Source organism: Cavia porcellus, unplaced genomic scaffold (assembly GCF_034190915.1).
Source record: "Cavia porcellus strain 051 isolate PalLab524CR breed Dunkin Hartley unplaced genomic scaffold, mCavPor4.1 scaffold_30, whole genome shotgun sequence".
Lineage (NCBI taxonomy): Eukaryota > Metazoa > Chordata > Mammalia > Rodentia > Caviidae > Cavia > Cavia porcellus.
The window spans coordinates 28,523,836-28,544,096 of NW_026947513.1; the positions used below are offsets into that span (position 1 = coordinate 28,523,836).

General features: G+C 41.7%; 1 protein-coding gene across 40 annotated transcripts in view; it reads left to right on the plus strand.

The window, feature by feature from the left end:
- Positions 1 to 1,949: 1,949 nt before the first annotated feature.
- Positions 1,950 to 20,261, plus strand: part of Spata18 (spermatogenesis associated 18) — a 68,719-nt gene continuing 50,407 nt past the window's right edge. For 14 of the 40 annotated variants that reach the window (XM_063240574.1, XM_063240580.1, XM_063240584.1 and 11 more), the window contains exons 1-4: positions 1,953 to 2,279; positions 16,973 to 17,078; positions 17,208 to 17,320; positions 18,833 to 18,945. In XM_063240574.1, coding sequence (XP_063096644.1) covers positions 2,193 to 2,279; positions 16,973 to 17,078; positions 17,208 to 17,320; positions 18,833 to 18,945 — 419 coding nt within the window. In that variant the 5' untranslated portion in view covers positions 1,953 to 2,192. Of the gene's footprint in view, positions 2,280 to 5,148; positions 5,218 to 16,972; positions 17,079 to 17,207; positions 17,321 to 18,832; positions 18,946 to 19,959; positions 19,999 to 20,261 lie in introns of those variants that run through there. The other 26 variants (XM_013154381.3, XM_063240578.1, XM_013154384.3 and 23 more) reach the window with 6 other exon arrangements.

Genomic DNA, 20,261 nt, shown 5'->3' on the forward strand with positions numbered 1-20,261 from the left:
ATCTTTTACATATATTATACGTTGAAAGTGTTGTATGATTTAAGAATTAGGAGAGACCAATTGGGAAAAACAGGGAGACTTTATTTTTAGGTGTGTATTGCCTCAGCTGATTAATCCAAAATGGCTGAACAAAGGACAAAGGACAGTTTTGGCTTTTATACATTTGGTCAAGGTACGTAACTTGTGGGCAAACAGAAGGAGAATGAAGGAGTTTGTCAAGCTGTGACAGTTTAGTATGTTGGTGGCCCTGCTCAGACATAGTAGGACGTTACAGGAACAGGAGATTATAAAATTTCACTTAGAGAGACAAAAGGTACTGCTTCAAGAGTTCCTAGATGTTAGATATTCTTTAATAGCAAGATTTTTATTGTACAGTATCTCATTGATTGATTTACTTAAGCATTACCCTGTTGTTGGTAAGTGACTTTTGACTTGTTTTTCTTTATTAAACACAATACTGTGGTCAATATTCCTAGCAGTAGCAGTCATAACATTTACGGAGCACTTACTACAAGACATGCCAAGTGCCGTGTTAAGTACTTTACAGGAATTACCTTAGTCTTATAACAATCTTATGAAGTAATAAATACTATCCTTTTATGGATGATGAAAGCAAGGCTTACAAGCTAATTAAGCAGTGCATAGTAAGGGCAAAGATTTGATCTCTAGTGTGCCATAAATAGCTGTTTCATTTTGGCTTTTATAAATAAGTAAACAAAATTGTTCAAATTGCTATTATTTGTTGGAATATAAAGTTCTGGGTCGAATTAGAAATCTATGATGTTTCTCTGTTCCTTTCCTTAGTACGTACACACACACACACACACACACACACACACACACACACAGTTTTATGAAGAGATGGCTGTTGAATTTTTTTTTTTACTTTAGTAAGTAGTATTCTACTATGATGTGATCTACAGAAAATGGTAGGAATACAGGTCCCAGAATGAGCCTTTTTCTTAGCGCACAGTAAAACCACTACAATTAAGTGAAATATAGAGGTGGTGAAAATTCCTAATTTTATGGTAACTGCATATTTGATATATGCAACATTAATATAAAGTATGAATGAAACCAGCTTAAACTAGCTCACTCTACTTCCACTGTCTTAGTGAGTAGATAATTTACAATCAGCATATCATTGATAGTATATAAGTCTTTTAACAGTCGCTTTTCAGTCTTGATGATGGTTGAAATAGTTTCATTTAAATAGTTTAAAGGGTCTCCATGGCTGACTGCATTCTTTTGAAATTCTGCCAAACTGGGTGCAAACTTTCACAAAGTCTCGATTAAAGAATTCAGAATTAAATGAAGGTTTATAGTACTGAATGACTAAAAATATGCTAAAATATATATACATATATCATCCAACCTTACCCAACTTTGAGGGATTAACTGATTTGTAATCCTCCTGGAGCTAAAATGTATTGACTCAGACACCCGTAAGAAAAATGCAAGCGACAGAGGTGGGAACAACTGAAATTTTAGTTGCAGCAAAGCTCAAGCGGGCAAACCTTAGCTTTGAATTAAAGGCCTGAGATGGGAAAAGCTACAGAGCCCAAGAATTGACTTCGGAGAGTCCGATCGGTAACTTCCACCGAAGGCTAATTTTGCTTTTTTGGGCGGGGACGACGGCAGCGTCTAGACCGCCCACGGAGCCCCGTCCCGCGCGGCGGCGCGCCTGGCCCCACGGACGGGTCGCCCGGCCGCCGCCCTCCCGAGTCTCGGCGCCCTGGATCTCTCGGCACAGCCCGCGGTGCGGGTGGCCCCGGAGCCCTCGCCCTCGGCCAGCAGCAGCAGGAGAAGGAGCAGGAGGAAGAGAAGCAGCAGGAGCAGGGGCAGCGGCATGGCGCGGGCTGGGCCGCGGGGCGGGGGCGGGGCCCGCGTTGCCCCGACACTGGCCGCGCGTCCCTGGCAGCCGCCGCCACGTCAAGGTTTGTTTAATAATCGCAGGGTATTTATGGCCGGGGCCCGGCGCCGCGGCCGGGAGCCGAGACAGCAAGCCGGGCGGCGCACGCGGCGCTGCCCTGGGCCCAGGGTGCCTCCCCCTCGGCTTGGAGAACGCTGCCCGGCCCGCCGCGAGGGGGAGGATGGAGGCAGCCGCCTGGCTCTGAGCCCCGAGGCGCCCGCTTTCCCGCCGCACCACCAGGGCTCCGTCTCCCCAAGCGGGGAGCGCGGAGAACCCCGCTATGGCGGACATCCTGAGGAGGCTGACCGCGAACGAACCTTTACGACGGTTGCAGGAACAGCTGGAGTGCTGGGCGAAGAACTACAACGTGAGTCAGAGCGGGGGATCCCTCCGATGCCGCCCCGCGGGGCGCGCCCTGCCTCGGTTCCCCCTGCGGCCCTCTGCTGGGGGACTTGGGGCTGGAGGCTGGGAGGCCGCTTTGCACAGCTCCGGCGCTTTTGGTACCTAATAGGACCCTCGGCCTCCCCCCGGGATCGTGGGACCGACGGGCACGCGTCCGCCGGTGTCTTTTTGCAGAGTTAGCGTGCCTGGCAGCCAAAGGAGAGCGGTAACCAAGGACTCTGCTGGCCCTAGCGACCGCTTATGCAGGGTCTAGGCCTGCCTGTGGCTTTCTTGGGTCTCTCCTGCCAGGCAATCCATATGACCTCCCTCCCTGATTATTATTACTGTAATTGTTATACGCCCATTCTTCTGTGTTTCTGCAAGGCTCGTACTCTGAAGAACCAAGGAGGTGTAACAAAATGGACTAATATAAACATCCGCCCAAGGAATTATTACCCAGAAGTTAGTGAAACCGATAGTCATTAGCTTTAATCATTTCATCTACGTGCTGGTCAGTCAGCACAGCAATTAAAGCAGAGGTTTAACACCAAAACAGATTTCAGGAGGCCTGTTGTCAAGGCTTTTGTAAGAAGTCAATGTTTTGTCATCGACGATCTTCAAATCTCACGCCTACTCTCCATGCTGGCTCTGTGTAAAACCTCGTTTCCAGGAAGTAGAATTTCTGTTGGATTTGCCCTGAATTGGTCTACCTCGAGTAAGAGGTTCTTGCTCTTAATATAACAGAGACACCCGGTAGAAAGAGATGTGAAGTGGAAATTAAACCCCCTCCCTGAGTCCTAATTTGTAGAAATTTACTTAATCTTGCTGATCTGTTCAGTAAGAGGATTGGACTAAGTGCTAAGTAAAGTTCCTTTTCGGATCTCAGGTTTTTAAGTGTCGATCGACTTGTTTCCTCTCTATCGTGAGTCCCTTGGCCTTCTCTTTAATCGGGTCTCCTGAAGTAGAACGGGCTTAAAGAACAGGTAGGGCTTTTTCTTTAGGTTTCCTTCTAGTGTCTGGTGGTTCTCTTTGTAAGTCAGTGCCTAGCATGTATGAGGTCCTGGGGATTTGACTCCTAGTGCTGCAACAAAACAAAACAACAGGAAAATTAAATATTACCTCTTTATGATAAAGACTTGGATTTCGTCCACCACTTCTAAAAATACCTGTTTATTACCCAGTATCAGAAGGTTGAAAACAATAACACGTGTATTTATCTTTTTAAAAATACGTCCTATGACTTAACTCTAAATTAAAAAAATTAAACATTGGGGGCTGGGGATTTAGCTCAGCGGCATAAGCACCTGCTTTGCAAGCAGGCGGTCGTGAGTTCGATCCCCGGTACCGATTAAAAAAAAAATTAACATCAGTGACACCAGCGCTGGCTGAAACAAATTAAATAGTTGTTTTAGAAACCTCCTTTAAGCAGCGAGAAATGCCATAGTTTATTACTTTCCTGTGACAGTTACATCCTGTTGCTCTGTTTTCCTTAAGGGCTTTGCCCTTTGCCACTCTGTGCTGATGAGAACTTTCTCACATCCGGTGGGCATTCTTCAGCCTCCACCATTCCCTTCACCCTCCACATCTGCTTTGTCTCTTCTCGTGTGCTCATGAATCTTATGTCTGTGTTCAGGGGTGGTATTCTCAGCTCTCATTTGTCTGGTTGCCCACTGGACATTTTTGATAGTGAGTACTATTGTCATCTCAAAGTCAAATCAGTCTAAAAGTTAATTTAGTCTCTCCTATGTCCGAGTCACACACCTTCCTAACTTGATGTCTTCTTTATGATGTAAATCGCATCTAGTTTACCAGCGTGGTTGCAACCTCAAAATTCAGGTGGAAGCTGAACACTTTTTGCCACTTTCATTGCTACGCCCATCCCTTTCCACCTTTGGCCATCTGTCATCTTGATTATTACAAAACTAATTCAAAGTAACTCTTCTAAATATCAAGTCAGATCAAGATACTCCTCTGGCAAAATCCTCCAGAAAAAGCCAACATTCCTTCAGGGGCCTTCAAAATCCAATAGAATTGTGCTCCTACAATCTCTGTACCGTCTGTTACCCTCAGTTCAGTTCACTCTGGGAATATTGGGCTTTTTGCTCTTTCTAGAGCAATGCTGTACAATGGAATATGCAATGGTGATGGATGAGTTCTCTATTTGTACAGTATATTAGAATACTGGCTATTGGATCCTTTAAATGTGACACATGTACATGGGTGGAACTGAATTTTTAATTCCACTTAAGTTCCAGTTAAGTTCCACTTAAATTCAAGTAGTCATATGTGGCTTCTTACTGGCTTGGACAGCACAGTTCTAGAGCATGGTAGACGTGCTTCTGTCTCAGGGTATTTGCACTTGCTGTTTCCTCTGTCGGGGCAAATTTCACTTGTTGATATTTGAGTGAGATATCAACATCCTTACTTTCTCACCTCCTTCCAATAATTGCTTAATGTTACCTTCTCAGGGAGGCCACTTGACCATCCTGTTTACAAATACCATTTCCTATCCTCATGCCTGGCACTCAGTGTCTTGGTTTTATTTCCATGATAAGTACATTTTCTAAGTTTTACTTATTTACCCATTTATTTACCATCTATCTCTCCTCTGCCTCTTAGAATATAAATTTCAGACAGCAGAGATGCCTGTGTTGTTTTGCTCACTGATGTATTTCAGCACTGACAACAATGCTCAGCACCTAGTAGTTGTTCAACTATTATTTTCTTAAAGTAAAATAATAGACATCAGGACACTATAGTCTAGAAAGTTTTGGTTATTTAGTAGGTAAATGGAGACAGTGACGAGGGGTGGTAATGCAGGAAGACTTCCTCATTACTCTTATTTTTTGTTATAGATAAGTGGACCGACAGGTGAAAGAAGCATATGAAATATCAGCACAGATACCAAAGGAGATCTTACTGAGGTGCGCTTCTGTTTGGCATAGGGTGATCTTTGCGGTTAGAATAGCGGTCTGTGCCAGCATGCGTGTGTTTCCTAGTACAAAAGATTTTGCGGTTGCTATGGTGTGTTCAAACACCAGCTCCCTGCCACTTCATTTCTCCTTCGTCAACAGACTTCTACATTCTTGAGGATTCCATCTAATTAGTAAATCTGTAGAGCATTTCTTTCTTTGAGGGTCTTTATCTCTTACTAGCCAGGCCAAGCTGCAGTAATTAATAAATTCCCAAATTGTGGTGTCTTTAACAGGTAAAAATTTTTTTCCCTCATTCACACAGTCTGATGACAGCCCTTCTCTATCACTGGCTCAGTTTCAGTCTCCCCTTGTCCAGTGGAGTTGCCATCCTACGTGGGACCTTGAAAGGCTGTAGGAGAAGAGGCAAAAGAACTTAAATTGCTCTTGAACGACTTGCTGTACTCTCACTTATCATCCACAGCCAGAAGTATGGTCACAAACCAGTTAATGACAGGGATATGGTCTAAGAAATACATCGTTACAGTGATTTTGTGGCTGTGTGAGCATCATAGAACAGACTCACATGAGACAGCTATGGCGTCACTAAGCGGTATAATCCCATGGGGCCCTTGTCTTGTGTGTGACCTGTTAGACAGAATCGTCTTTATGAAGCACATGACTAAAAGTTAGATGTTTTTGATGTAAATTGTAGGGCAGCCTGAGCAATGTGGAAAGCACATGGAGAACCGATTTGTTCCTACTTTTTCTGCCTCATTTGTGGCTGCAAAAGAAATTGACCAGTGGTTAAATCAGAATATCTCATTTTTGATAAAGAGGCTATCAACTTTATAAACTTGACTTTTTGCTGGGTGTGATGGTGCACACTTGTAATCCCAGCGCTTGGGAGGCTGATGTAGGAGGATTGCCTCACATTCAAGTTTGGGCTATAAAGTGAGTTGAAGGCCAGCGTGAACCATATAGCAAAACCCTGCCTCAGAAAAGACCAAAAATCAATCAATCAATCAATCAATCAATCAATCAACCAATCTTTTTCATCTTGGACCAACGGGTTAATGTAAATATCACTGGAGAGTAAATAATGAAAGAAGTCCAGTAGGATTACTCTTTATCATACTAGATAATAGATACTATAAAGCCTGGTGGAAAATCTTAATAGAAGCTTTGCTGAACTGTTGGGATATAGAGGCCAACTTTTTCTTACATCTGCAATTTAGTATCGTGACTCAAATTTTTGTTGTTGAGGTGATAGTGCTGGAGTAAAGTCAACTTGATGCCAGTTTTAGGAATCATACTCCTAAAAGTTGAAAAGACTACCCGCTTGTGGGACTACTGTTTCCCCAGATGAGAAGTCCTGGCTGGTTACAACTCGCTATGCAGAGCCTTGAAAGCTTCCAATGGACTCTTCATGTATTGTTGCCTTTACATTTTATAAAAATCTGTGAATAAGTCAGTTTTATTTTCTACATTTTACAGGTAGGAAAAAACAATCCTTAGGATACCAGTTTACCTGCCCAAAGTCTCGTTTGGTGATAAAAGATGTAACTTGAATTTGATGCTAGGTCTTTAGCATGTCAGGTCTCCTGCAGAGGAAGGGCAGGCAGAAGGGCATTCTATGTACGTGCAGTACCGTTCTCCTGCTGTCTTCCTCCACTTCCAAATCCCTTGAGTAACAGACCCTGAACAGTAATGGGTAAGGGAGGTAGAAATTTAGGGCTTTTCTTTTCTATATGTGGATTTCCGTGGCTGGTGGCAAGAGGCTGGCAAGTTTTGTCCCTAAGTGTCTAGACACATTATTATTATTATTATTATTATTATTATTATTATTATTATTTTGGTACTGAGGATTGAATTCAGGACCTTACACTTGCCAACAATTATTAGAGGATGCTTCACTTTTCCTTATTCTGTGAATTTTCTGATTAGCCAAATAGAAATGCAGTTAACATGAGTTTTTTTTAAATAAAAAGGGAAACCACTTTATGTTTTAATTGCATTTACATTTTAAGGAATACTTTGATGAATGCTGTTGTATTCTACTAATTCTTATTTAATATAGGGCATTTTTATATATATGAGACTGAAGTCACTGGAAATTGCTATATTGATGAAATTGATGCTTGAAGCTACCTTTAAAGGTACCCTTAAAATTGTTGATTGAAAATGTTCATTGGAAAATTTTACTAATTTTGTGAGAAGTATGTTAATCATGCTTTCACTCTTTTTTGTATTGTGGAAGTGACTCAAGGTTAGGAATAGAACAGTAAGTGTGAAAAAACCATTGATACAGTATTGAATTACAGTCTTACATGGGAGGAAATAGCTGGCTGTCAATATAGAAGGTAGAGGCTGCTCAAGGGTAGGGAAGTAAAAGAGACCAAAGGATCAGAGTTCCTTCTGGATGAAACCACACTGTGCAAAGCGGAGCAGGAGAGTGGCTGGATTGGACAGAGAACTGGATAAGAACAGAGAGAAATAAGGCTTGTTGAGTCCAATAAAAGCATTTATGGAAGACCTTGGAAATCAAGCAACATTTAGGGTCAGAAGCTTGTGTTTGAGCAACAGTGTGATGACATAGAAAGTGCAGAGCAAAACTAGTGTCTTGGTCTCTTTCCTGATACCACAAAACTTCTTGAAAGAATAATCAGTTTGAATTATCTTCACTTTGCCAAGTCCCATTTGCTCTTATAACCCAGAGCTATGTGGAAATATCTCAACTTCCCCACTACCTTCTGCTGTAACTGCTCTCCTAATGGTCACTAGAGGCCACCTGATGGACATTCCTCCTTTTCCAGCCCTTTTCTCCTTGGTGTCTCTGCAGCAATGGACACCTCTTGCCAAATTTTACAGATTTCGCTATTTCTCAGATACTGATGACTCCTGTCTATGAGGCTGAGTTTGTTCTAGGAACCGGCCTAGGTGCCTTCCAGACAGCTCTGTGCACAGTGCCAGAGGGCGCATTAGCCCAACCTCAACCAAAGAAATGGGCTTTTTTCTCTGCAATCTGGCTGGTTCTCCTCTTGATGAGAATGTCCTCGGGTTGGGTTAATGGCATCACAATCTACTTGGTGGCCCAAGTCAGAAAGTAGGCCCTCCTTCTTCATCTCAACTCCCAGGTAGACTCGTGAAATGTAGAGGGCTGTGCCTGGTAAACAGCTCTCAGACACCACCTGCTTTCCCCTCCAGATGCCACTGCTCTTATTCACGTTCCTGTTGTCTCATGCATATGGGAAAAAGGTTCTATCAGAAACTTAGAGCAGATCTCAAGAGAACCATGTTGCAAACACACCTGCAGTTTCAGGGAAGGAGTTCATGGGTGTCATAGCTCCATGCAATCCAGAAAATTCTGCCCCTACCAAAATTTGACATTTTTACAGTAGCCATAACTCCAAAAGGAGACTAGTACCCATGAATGTTGCACAGCGGTTAGTAGCATTCACATTTATGTTAATATACTGATGGTTATATTCTAAGTATTCTCATTTATTACCTCTCACTTTCAATCTGCATGAAGCCAAGAGAATGTTTGACATTTACTTAAGTTCACACCCCTAACATGACTTGTTCCTGTTGATTTCCCTGCTTTCCATCATGTCTGTTTCCAGTCCCGCTTTGATGTATCTGTTTGAGAGATCATTTCCATGGCTCTCCTGCCCACACAGTGGTTCTCAACACAGGCAAGGCACTACTACCCTCTGGGGTTGTGTTTTAAAGTTTACCTACTAAAATGCATTTTAGTCTCCCTCCAGTAATGCTGGAATCTTGGCTGACACAGGAATGCTTTTGGACTGGGAAAGACTGTCAGGGGACCCTTGATTTGTTGACAGTCTGCATTCAGCATCTCTCAGCCAGACAGTTATACCTGCTTACCTCCCCAGTGACTCCCTACCTGGTGCAGACTCCATGTGGTCTGCTCCGGCAGGGGGATTTCTGTGAAATGCAAAACAAATCTGACCAAATCATGCCCCTTTCCCTGACTTGCCTCCTTGGTTCTTTCCACAATACGACAACCCAGTGTCCATATTGTGCAAGTTAGGACTTTTGACTCACTTTCCTCTAACGTGCCTGTTGCTTTTTGTCCTTACTACTGTTTCTTCTCTTGAATTGTCTCCCCCTTTTTGCCCTCAGCCTTCACCTGAGCTTGTTCTATCTATGCAGCTCACAATCCACACAGAGTACTTCATACAGTCTAAGATGATTGGTGGATTTGTCCTCCATCCAGTTTTCTTGCTCCTTAAGATTAGGAAAGTGATCTGAAACTGTACAATTATTATAGGAACCGCTAATCCGGGGCTTTCTGTATAACAGGAGCTCAATGATTTATGAATGAATTAATGAATATGGAGAGAGTGTGCTTTGGATACTGTGTACTTAGTTCATAACTGCTCTACTAATCTTGTATGGTTATAGGCTTAGTAGGATAATGTGACCCCACTATAACTTAGTATGCAGTGCTCTGGGTGAGCAGCTGCAACATGTTGTGACATGCCTCAGGAAAGGGAACAGTATCACACAGTATACTCTACTGTTATTTTAGCTTTGTATACAAACAGTCCATTTAGCCCCTCTCTGCATCAGGCATAGAGGTAGATAGTCATGATACTGCATGTGGCTCTCCATTTTGGTAGGCCTGAGAGATGAACAACTTCCTGAGTACTAGGGAATGGAGCCTTCTAATTCAATATCTTTTTAAAGAGATGCAGCTCATTAGAGGAGAAAGAGATCTGAACCTACGTTTGCCTGATTTCTAAGCCCTGACTGTGTTCTACATCATAACTGTCAATTTCCCAACAGCTTCTATCTCTGAGGTGCTGGACATGACTTATTTTTCCTAACACTCTGCGAGGCATTTTTTTGTCCTTATTTTATGGAAGAAGAAATGGGCTCAGAGAGATTAAACAACAGTTGCAGGATCAACACAGAATTGTGGCAAATACAGTGAAGACATTCAGGTCTGCTTGATGCACACCCCACTCTCAGGTCATGCTCCATCCACTCAGCCATGGCGGGATCTCGCGAGAGGGCAAGAGACCCACAAGCAGATAAACAAAGTTCAGTGTGGTGAGGTGTACAGTGGTCAGGGCAAGAGCTGCTGGCTCAGTGAGGAAGGAATGGATGTATCTGTTCGGGCTGTCAATTCCAAATGTGCTGAGCATGTCAACATCATGTTCATGCACGCCTTCATCAGACATCATTTGGGCTTTTCCAGTTGCTAGGATTCCAGTGACAATGGATGCAAACATGAGAAAAATATCATTTTTAAAAGAACTTAATTGTTTTAGAGGAGGAGATGACAATGAAAGGATGAGATGGAGGAAAAAATAGCTATGAAAAAAAATCAAGGGTCACACCCTAAGCTAGTCACCAGGTGCTATTTACCAAGCATGGAAAATAAACCAACTGTCCTCTCAGGGCTACTCATCAGACTGCCCACCGCCCTCAGGGTCTCCAGGATCTGTCCTACCCCGCTGTGCTTCTGCCACATTGACCTGGTTTTGGTTCTCAAGTTTGCTCACTTATTCTTGCTTGAGACCTTTGCGTTTGCTGCTCCCATCGCCTGGCTTGCTGTTTCCCTTGCACTTGGCATTTTCAAGTCATCTAGGATTTAGCTCAAGTGTCCCTTCCTCAGACAGCCCTTCTCATTCTTCTGTCACATCCTCTGGTCCTAATCACTACGGAAAAGTCAGTATAAGTTAGTACACAAGAGTACAGGTTTTGGGTGGGCTGATTAGGGAAGAACCTAACACCAACCATCTCCTGTGAGTCTGTGCCATTCGCAGACTGTGGGGGAGGACAGCAAGAAGTCAACAAGAAGCTAAGACCTCTTGTAAGTTGGTGCCATGTGCGGGCTGACTGGGGCAGAGCCAGACACCAGCCCCTTCTGGTGTTTGGGTAGGGAAACAAGAAGAGCCAACCTCCCCGCAGCCCAAGCAACCAACTCATCTGGAGAAACAGGCAGCGATGATAGCCAATGAAGTAAGATACACTTAATGTTTGTAGTGTTTAGTGTTTCACTGACTTTCCAGGACTAAAGTCAGTAGTCTGATCATCTGTTCAGAGGATAACAATACAAAATGTAGCATCTATGGGGGATTTCCTTCTCAAGGTGGTGGCCTTTGTTAATTCCCTCTTATCTTGTTTTGAAATCCTGTATCATTCTCATTGCTTTGTTTGGTTGGGTTTTATTCTGCTTTATCTTGTTTGATTTTGTTGGATGGGATGACATGGGCAACTATTTTGAAGATAACAAGATATATTATGGTAGCCATTTTGAATTTACTGTTCTTGTTTTGAAATCTTGTATTGTATACATTGTTTTTTTTTTTTTTGCTTCTATTCTGTTTCTGTTTTGTTTGATTTTCCTATGTCTGAAGGTATCTGCAGCTGTTTTGAAGACAACAAGAGGCATTATGGTAACCATTGTTGATTTCCTGTTATCTTGTTTTGAAATCTTATGTCACTTACATTGTCTTGTTTTGATTGGCGTTATTCTATTTTATTTTGCTTGGTTTTATTCTCTCTAAAATAAAATAAATAAATAAGAGCACAGGTTTTGGAACTAAGCTGCTTGGGTCCTAATCTCAGCTCTGATAGTTTGTTTACAAGCTGAATATTTTGGCGCAAGTTTTCTAACTTCCTTGTGCCTCAGTGTTCTTATCTGAAAATGGAAAGGATCATAACAGTGCTTCCATCTCATAATGTACTGTTGCAAGGATTAACTGAGTTTTTATGCATGTAAGACTCTATTTGCACCTGGCATGTGGAAGTTGTGTAGTAAAAACAAAGTGAGCACATCATCTCATTTTCATTCACCCAGTCAATACATTTTGGATCTGAATGCTACAGAATGCAAGGCTGGGACTACATGGAGTAAGACCGTAAAATATCTGTCCCAAGGAGGTTTTTACCTATACAAACCGTTTCTTTTGTTCATACAGATACACTTTTTAAAAAAAAAATTTTATTTAAGGAGAAAAAAGAAAAAAAAACAGAAAAAGGGTACAAGTTATACAAAATTTCAGAAAAAATAAACATAGGAAATCACTAGTTAATAGATTACATATTGTCATCTTAGAAATAGTTGTTCAAGTTACAAAATTAAAGCATATAGAGTGGACATTCAAACAGACTGCAAACAGTTCTGTTCAATGATCCAATAAAACTCAGTAGTATGGTTACCTGTCTTATACACTTAAATATACATGCAGTTATGTCTTTTAGAGCACTTTCTTTTCCTCTCTTTTGTACAATGACAATTATACATTTTGGGTTTTATTACTCCCACTGTTTATATTACTTTTTTTGAAGAGAGTAAAACCAAATGTGACATAACAGGACAGAGTCAGTCAAATCAAAAGGATGGATATAATACATAATGTAAAAACAAAATACAAGGTGATCAACAGTGGTTACCATAATGCCTCTTGCTATCTTAAAAAGAATGGCCTATATCATCAGTTATAATAAAATTGAACAAAACAGTAAAGAACAAAACCAATAAAACCAAAACATTGGAGACATTAGAGGACTTCAAAAGAAGATAATAGTCAACCAGAATGGGCGTCATAATGAATCTTATTGTCTTCATAGTTGTTGCCTGTACTTTTGAATTTGGTACTATCACGCAAAACAGAATAGAGGAAAATCAGTCAAAACAAGATGGTGAGAGCAATACAGGGTTTCAAATCAAGTTAATAGTAAATCAAAGTGGATTACTATAATATATCCTGCTATTTTTTATTTATTTTTCCCTTAAAAGGATAAAAATGAAAAAGTAAATAATAGAAAAGGAGATGGAGATAAAAAAGAGGGCATAACAACAAAACAGCGCAGGTGAAAACATAGCCATTTAAGCAAAATAGGGTTTCACCACAAGATAATCCCAACATAAAGTAGTTACCATAGTGTCTCTTTCCTTGAAATCTTTGGGTATAACTTTGTATACTGTAGCATCAAACATATCAAGATAATGTAAAATCATTCAAGAGAATGACAGTATTACAGGGTATTTAGAATCAACTAACAGAAAATAAACAATGATTTCTGTATAATCTCCTTGTCTATAAAAGTTTTTGCTTATATTATCACATATAATAAAATCCAATAAGATACAACATGTTAAGACCGATGGAGACAGAAGAACAAAAGCTTGATGGGACTTCAAAACAAGAGGATATTAAATCAGCACTAGCTATTATGATGTCTTGTTTTCTCCAAAATAGCTGTCCATACCATCCAACCTTCTCTGCCTCATTTCTGTTGAGCTCTTTTTCTGTCATTAGTTGTCAGTTTGTCATCTTCATTTTGCTCTCTGTTCCATTCATTGTGGCCTCTCTGCCACTGTTTCTGGAATCTTGGTATTTTTCTTTTTTAGAATATCCTGCAGTATTCTCTGTAGAGTTGAATTGGTGGTTGCAAATTCCCCTAGTTCCTCTTTATCTTGGAAGCACCTTGTTTTTCCATCAAATTCTAAGGATAGTTGTGCAGGATATATCAGTCTTGGCTGGAGGTTATTATAGTTCAAAGCTTGAATTATTTCCCCCCACGTTCTTCGTGATTTAATGGTTTGTGCTGAGAAGTCTGCTGTAATTCTGATGGGTGTTCCCTTGTAAATGATCTGTTTCTTGTCTCTGACGGCTTTTAATATTCTGTTTTTTATATTATATTTCTGGAATTTTGATTATTATATGCCTGTTTGGGTGTAGCTCTGTTTGGGTTGTAGGTGGTTGGGGTCCTGTATGCCTCATATCTGAGTATCTTTACCTTTTGCTAAATTAGGGAAATTCTTCTGGATTATTTCTCTGAATAGTTTTTGTAGTTCATTTGTTTGTGTCCCTACTTCTTTTATGTTCTTAATTCTTAAGTTATAGATCCTCTTATCATCTTCTAGCCTTTGTATTATTGCTGTTTGTTTTCTTGTTATTTTTAAGAAGTTTTTCATTTCATGCTCCCACCTTACAAATCTGTCCTCCAGTTCAAGCCGTTATGCCAGCTTTCGATAGAGTTTTTAGTTTCCTGGTAATCTCTTTTTTTTTTTTTTTTTTTGTCTTTTTCCTTTTTATTGGTACTGGGGACCAAACTCATGACTGCCTGCTTGCTAGGAAGGCGCTTATGCCACTGAGCGAAATCCCCAGCCCCCCTGGTAATCTCTTTGAACCTGCTTCATATATTCTATGTTTTCTCTATTTTCTCCATTAGACAATTCTCCCCTTTTTTTCTGTTCTTCCATTCCATCATCTGTTTTTTCTTGGGCAGTGCTTAGCATTTCTCTAACTATTCTACTTATTTCTTGCTTTATTTCATTAAATACTTCATTTTTGAACTCATCTATGAGGCTCCGGAGATATCACTTTATGTCTATTGATGCCGTGTCTGATACTGCATGTTTTCTGTCTTCATTCTCCTTTGCATTTACCTTTCCTGGATCACTGTTATCAGGATTGGGGTCTGAGGACCCTTTCTTGTTGCTCCCTCTTCCCATACTTTCTGTACCTTCCATACAAGCATATATAGGAGGCCCAGTTTTTTTTCTCTTTGTCTGTTACAGTTTGTTTGAATCCGTCAAGCTAGGTGTTCCCACCCACTGCAGTGTACTAGGGAGATACAGACCTAGGCAGCCTCTGCTGGGCCTGCCCCTCCAGGTCAGTCAACCTACTGAAGGCTTCACTGCTAGGGTACACTGCCAGGTCCTGGGACCTGGTTTGGGCTAGCCTACTGGATCTTAGTCCAGGACGTCACCAGGCCAAGCACTCCCCACCAATCCTGCTTGAGAGGGGAATATGTGACTAAAATCACTGCAGCATCCTGTTCTGGCTAGTTTGCCCGGTCCCAGAATGTCCTCTATTGGAGCCTTCTAGTCTATTAAAGGGTCCCTGTTCCTCTCACTCACCACAGGTCGATGCAGAGCTCCCTGTCAGTCTCGCTCTCAACTCCGTTTGGTTTGCCAATTCGCGCTCTCAGAGGTTTCACATCTCTCTCCCTGCTGTGCCGATTGGTACGTAGCAGTGGCAGCAGGAAATTCAAATTGTGGCTTTCAGAGGCGCGGGTTGCAGCTTCCGCACTGAGATTTTATCTGTTCCTGTTGTAGCATTGGGATTGTATTTCCAGTTGGTTTCTCTCAGCTTAGTTCATTCTTGGGTTGGCAGGGTATATCTTCTCTTGCTTAGGACTCCTCACACCGCATCATTCTTGGATTCTAAGCTGGCAATCTCAGCCTCCGTGGCTGCTCTTATCTCTCTGCCATGTTCTCCCAGAAGTCCAGATGCACATTTTGCTTTACACTTTTTCCCAGAGCCATCTCAATGGTATCTCTTCATTCTAGTTACTATCCTCCTTGTATACTACTTGGTATTCTGGTGTTTATGGTGCCCAGGGGACACAGATGGCCAGCGCTATACTATGACTTGAAGTGACACATACATTTTTGCATTTTTACACTCATGAGATGTATTCATTGTGTATAATTATATTGTGTGTGTGTGTTTGTGTGTGTGTGTGTGTGTGTGTGTGTGTGTGTGCGCGCGCGCGCGCGCGTGTCTGTGTGATGTTATGGAGCAGGGTCTTGTGCATAGTAGCAAGCGTCTGCCACTGAGCTATATCCCCCAACCCATTGTCTTTCTTTTTCTAAGTTGTAGTCAATTAGAAATTTTACTAATGGTAAAACAGTAAATGCTCACCATGGGATGATACCAACAGAATAATAACTAAAAGACATACTTCTCCACCTTTCACAGTCTGTTCTCATCACTTAGAAGGTTAACACTATCTGAACTCTCTGCTTTCCTAAATTCTACTCAGTGTCTTCTCAGGATAGATTTCACTTCCTTTTTAGAACCCTTCCCCGATTCTTCAAGACAGTGGACTTCCAGGCTGAGGATATAGCTCAGTGGCACAGTGCCTGTCTGGCAAGTACAAGGTCCTGAATTTGATTCCGGGAATGAAAAAAAAAAAAAAAGACAGTGGACTTCCAGATATTTTCCTAAGTTGGGCTCACTTCAGCAGCACACACACAAATACTTCCCTAGGCTTCACTATTGGGAGTAGCCGTCTACTGCCCTGTCTACTCCATCAGTCAGCATGTGCCACCCTTTTGTCTTATTCTGCATTGTACCCAGCAATACTTTCAAAGAAGTTGTGTTCCCTCTGAGGGTAGCATAACAATTGAATTTATGTAGAGAACAAGAAATAATAAAGTAGGTAAATTAGGCAGCAATTGTGTCACAAAAGGTTTGTTTATAATTTTTTTTTTTTTTTTGCAGAGCTCCGCTGAGGTGGATTATTGCTATAAAAACAAAGCCCAAATCTTAGAGGCATAGTACGTACTAGCCAACTGTCTCAACTATGTAGCAGTTCAGTGCAGACACTGGGTCAGCAGCCTTACAAATCCTGTGACTCCCATCATTCCTTGTGCCCTTGAGATCTGCTCCTGATTCCTTTGCATTTGTTGTGCAGAGGGGAAAAGAAAGAGAGACAGAGAATTTCTCAGGAGATTTTCTTATTGGCCAGGCCTGGCCATGGCACGCATCACTTCCCATACTATTTATGAGGTCAATCCCGTGGTCACACAAACGCTGAAGGATTCTGGGGCAAGTGGCCTAGCTGTGTGTCCAGGAGGAGCAGGGAATAGGTTTTGGTGACCACTCAGAGAGTCTTCCACAGCACGCTTGCCCCCGGATCACCCAGGCCTTTGTTTGTGTTGTGTCCCAGTGAAGGAATCTCACTGATAGCTGCTGTTTTGGTGTTACAGACAAACTCGTGTGATCAAAATATAAATAACTGCCTTGAATTCATCGAGCAAATTGCCAAAGTGCAGGGACAACTCTTTGGAATCCTCAATGCAACAGCTCAAGAAGGTGAGAATAACCTGTTTCTTCATCACACTCTACCTTCTAGTCTCTCTTTTCTTTGTGCTTTCTTGAGTCCTCTGACTGAGTTGGTCCAGTTAGATTTCTCTGGCTAATAGAGCATGTGCACTTTCATAGGAGGATGCGAGGAAGGTATGGAAACGATCAAGTCACGCCTTCTGCCGTGGTTGGAATCTTCTACAGCTGCTTTCTTGGGAAGACCTCCTGATAACAAGCCTCCCTGTCTACAGGTAGGAGGCTAAAGCATAGACTTTGGTTTGCTGGAGCAGTAAAATAAACGGGGACTTCTGAGAAAAAGAGAACGCTTAGTGGCTCAATTTGGGTTTGATATTTATGGTTTCAGTGGGACAGCATCAAACAATTGGAGGAGAGACTAGAAAGACACTATATATACCTTGCTTAAGCATCAGGATCCCAGTGTCTGGGTAAACAAAACATTCACATACAAGGCTTTTCTGTTGTCACTACAAAATACTTGAGGTTGAGTAATATGTAGAGAGGTTTAGTTTGCTCACAGTTTTGGGAGCTAAAAGTCCAAATAACATGGTGCTGGCTCTCGTGGTGGATGGCATCCCACCAGTAGGAGACTGCACTGGTGGGAGAGATTATAAGGTGAGACAGAAAGCCAGCATGCATGGAACAGACTTGTTCTTATAATATAGCAGCTCTTTCAAATACTAAGTAGAGTTCCATGAGAATTACATTAATTCCTTGGTGGGGCAGTGCCCTCAGTGACTTAATTATTTTCTATTAGGTTCATCTCTTTAAAGTTTTTGTATCAGCTCTCACCTCACCACACTGAGGGCACACTAGAGAAATGCACTCAAACCATATCCAAAGGATAGCAATCAATTACTTTCCTTTCTTGTTATTCTTTCTTCCTTTGCTTTCTTTCATTTATTTCTTGAGACAGAGTTTTATTATGTAATTTAGGCTATCCTTGAATTCACTATAGTCCAGATTGGCTTTAAATGCAGTGATCCTCCTGCCTCAGCCTCCTGAGTGCTGAGAATACAGGTGGGTTCAGTTGCTTTACTTTTAAATGTTTAAATTGATTTACATAAATTCTTTAGCAACATTGAAATAGTTAGAGTAGGAAAGTGCAAGAATAATGGTCAAAGGATTCCCAGTTGTAGATCATTGGACAGAAAACCAGCCCCTACCCCATGGCTCTGGGTAGGGGTCCAACCTTCTATACTCAGTTTCCTTAAAAGGATTTCTCAAACGGATTTTGATGACCTAATAATTGAGTTGTTGTGAGAATTAAATATGAGAAGCATGCAAAATTACTTGCAGAGGTACATGGTAAGTACTCTATAGATGTCAGTTATCATGAAACACTTCTTTCCCCTTAGAATTTATTTCTCAGAATTTCACTCATTGTGCGTGTTATTCTAGGTAGAGAGATGGAGGATAATATTTGAAAGTCTTTTAAAAGTCAAGTTATGTGTACACAGTAAAATCCACAGGTTGATAAATTTTGACACATGCATACGTCCATGTAACTCATACCCTTATTTAGAGATAAACACTTCTGTCACTCCAGAGCATTCCTCATGGCACCCTCAGGGCAACTACTCTTTTGATCCTTGTCATTCTAAATTAATTTTGAGCTTCATGTAAATGCAACCATACATTATGTGCTCTTTCGTGTCTGACTTCCTTTTCTCAGAACAGTGTTTTGCAATCCACCATGTCATTTTATGTATTCAGACTGCTTTTTGATTTGTGTATCTTTCCAGGACACATACGATAGAGACAAACAGAAAGAACCCTGCTTTCGGGATCCAGACGCCCAACAATTAAACTTCAAGTTGAGCTCAACCCGTAGTCAAATCAACCAGCTCCAAGACAAGTAAGAGGAATGCAAGTTATCTTTTCCAAAAAGAATTGGTCTAAATTTGGAAGGAAAATAATGCTGCTTATTTAAAATTTTCAAATAAGTAACATAGTATGTGGGTGTGTGCATGTGTGCATGTGTGTGTGTATGTGTGTGTGTGTGTGTGTGTGTGTGTGTGTGAAAGAGAGAGAGAGACAACGAGAAAGAAAGAGTTGAGAGTCAGTGTCTGAGTTTGGGAAAGGATGTCTATGTTATTCTACCTGTGGTCCCTCGACTCCCTAGCCCCACAGAGCCCCTTATTGGCCTATGTTCAGGAACACGTAAAAACTGTTAGTTGAAAATCTATTAGTTGTGAAGAAAAATTTTAACAACACACAGAATGGGAAGGATTTTAAGAAAGTATCTCTGTTACTTTTCTCCACCACCGCCACACACTCTCCAGCACCCAGGTTTAAAGAAGTAGAGATTTACTTTGGTGCAGATTTCAGCCTGAAGTTGTTGAGCTTTGAGGCAGGCAAGCATGGCAGGGGAGAACCCGTCACTTCACTGCAACCAGGGAGTAGAGAGAGACAGTCAAGGCTAAACTGGGGAGGGAGACAACCTTTTGGTTCATGCCCAAGGTGACCCACTTTGCCCCACATTTGAGCACATGAGGTTTTGCAGGGATAGCCAGATATCAACCAAAACAAAGGGTAAAGGTCAGGTAAATAGAACAATTAAGAGAAAGGAGAGGAAAGAAAGACGAAGCAGCTTGCATCTGTCTAACAGAACTTTGGTTTGAGTGGTGGAAAGTTCAAATTTGGAGCAGTCGGATAGCTAACCTATCACTGCACAGACATTTCCCCTCCAGAACCATCTGAAAGATGCATACATGAGGATGCTGGCTGCATTCCTGTGAATTTCTTGAGTTGTAGCCCATTGTGGTCCTTACTTTCTGTTTCTATTACTGTATCCTAATTGGCAGGGTCTGTTTCCAGACTCTACAGCAGCCAGCTCCTTCTTCCCTCTTACTCCTCTTGTCTTTTACAGGCCCAGTACTGCCTGCACAGCAATGAGCGGCCAGCCTGGGTAAGGAGGTTCCACAGCTTGAACTTTGTGGGGAGCCAGTTTGGTTCTGACTCAGTTGCATTGCATAGGGTTGATGAGGACAGGCCTGCACAGGTTTGAAAAAGCCCCAGATAACAAAAGACTGCCAGATTGTTTTGCCTGGGGTCTGGTTGTGTATCTTCTTTTCGTTCATCTCTGTGTTTTGTCTATGAGAACATGCAGTGGATCTACTTCCAAAGCTTCTTTCACACTCTTCCTTTCTCTGTTCCACTACCACTACTCTA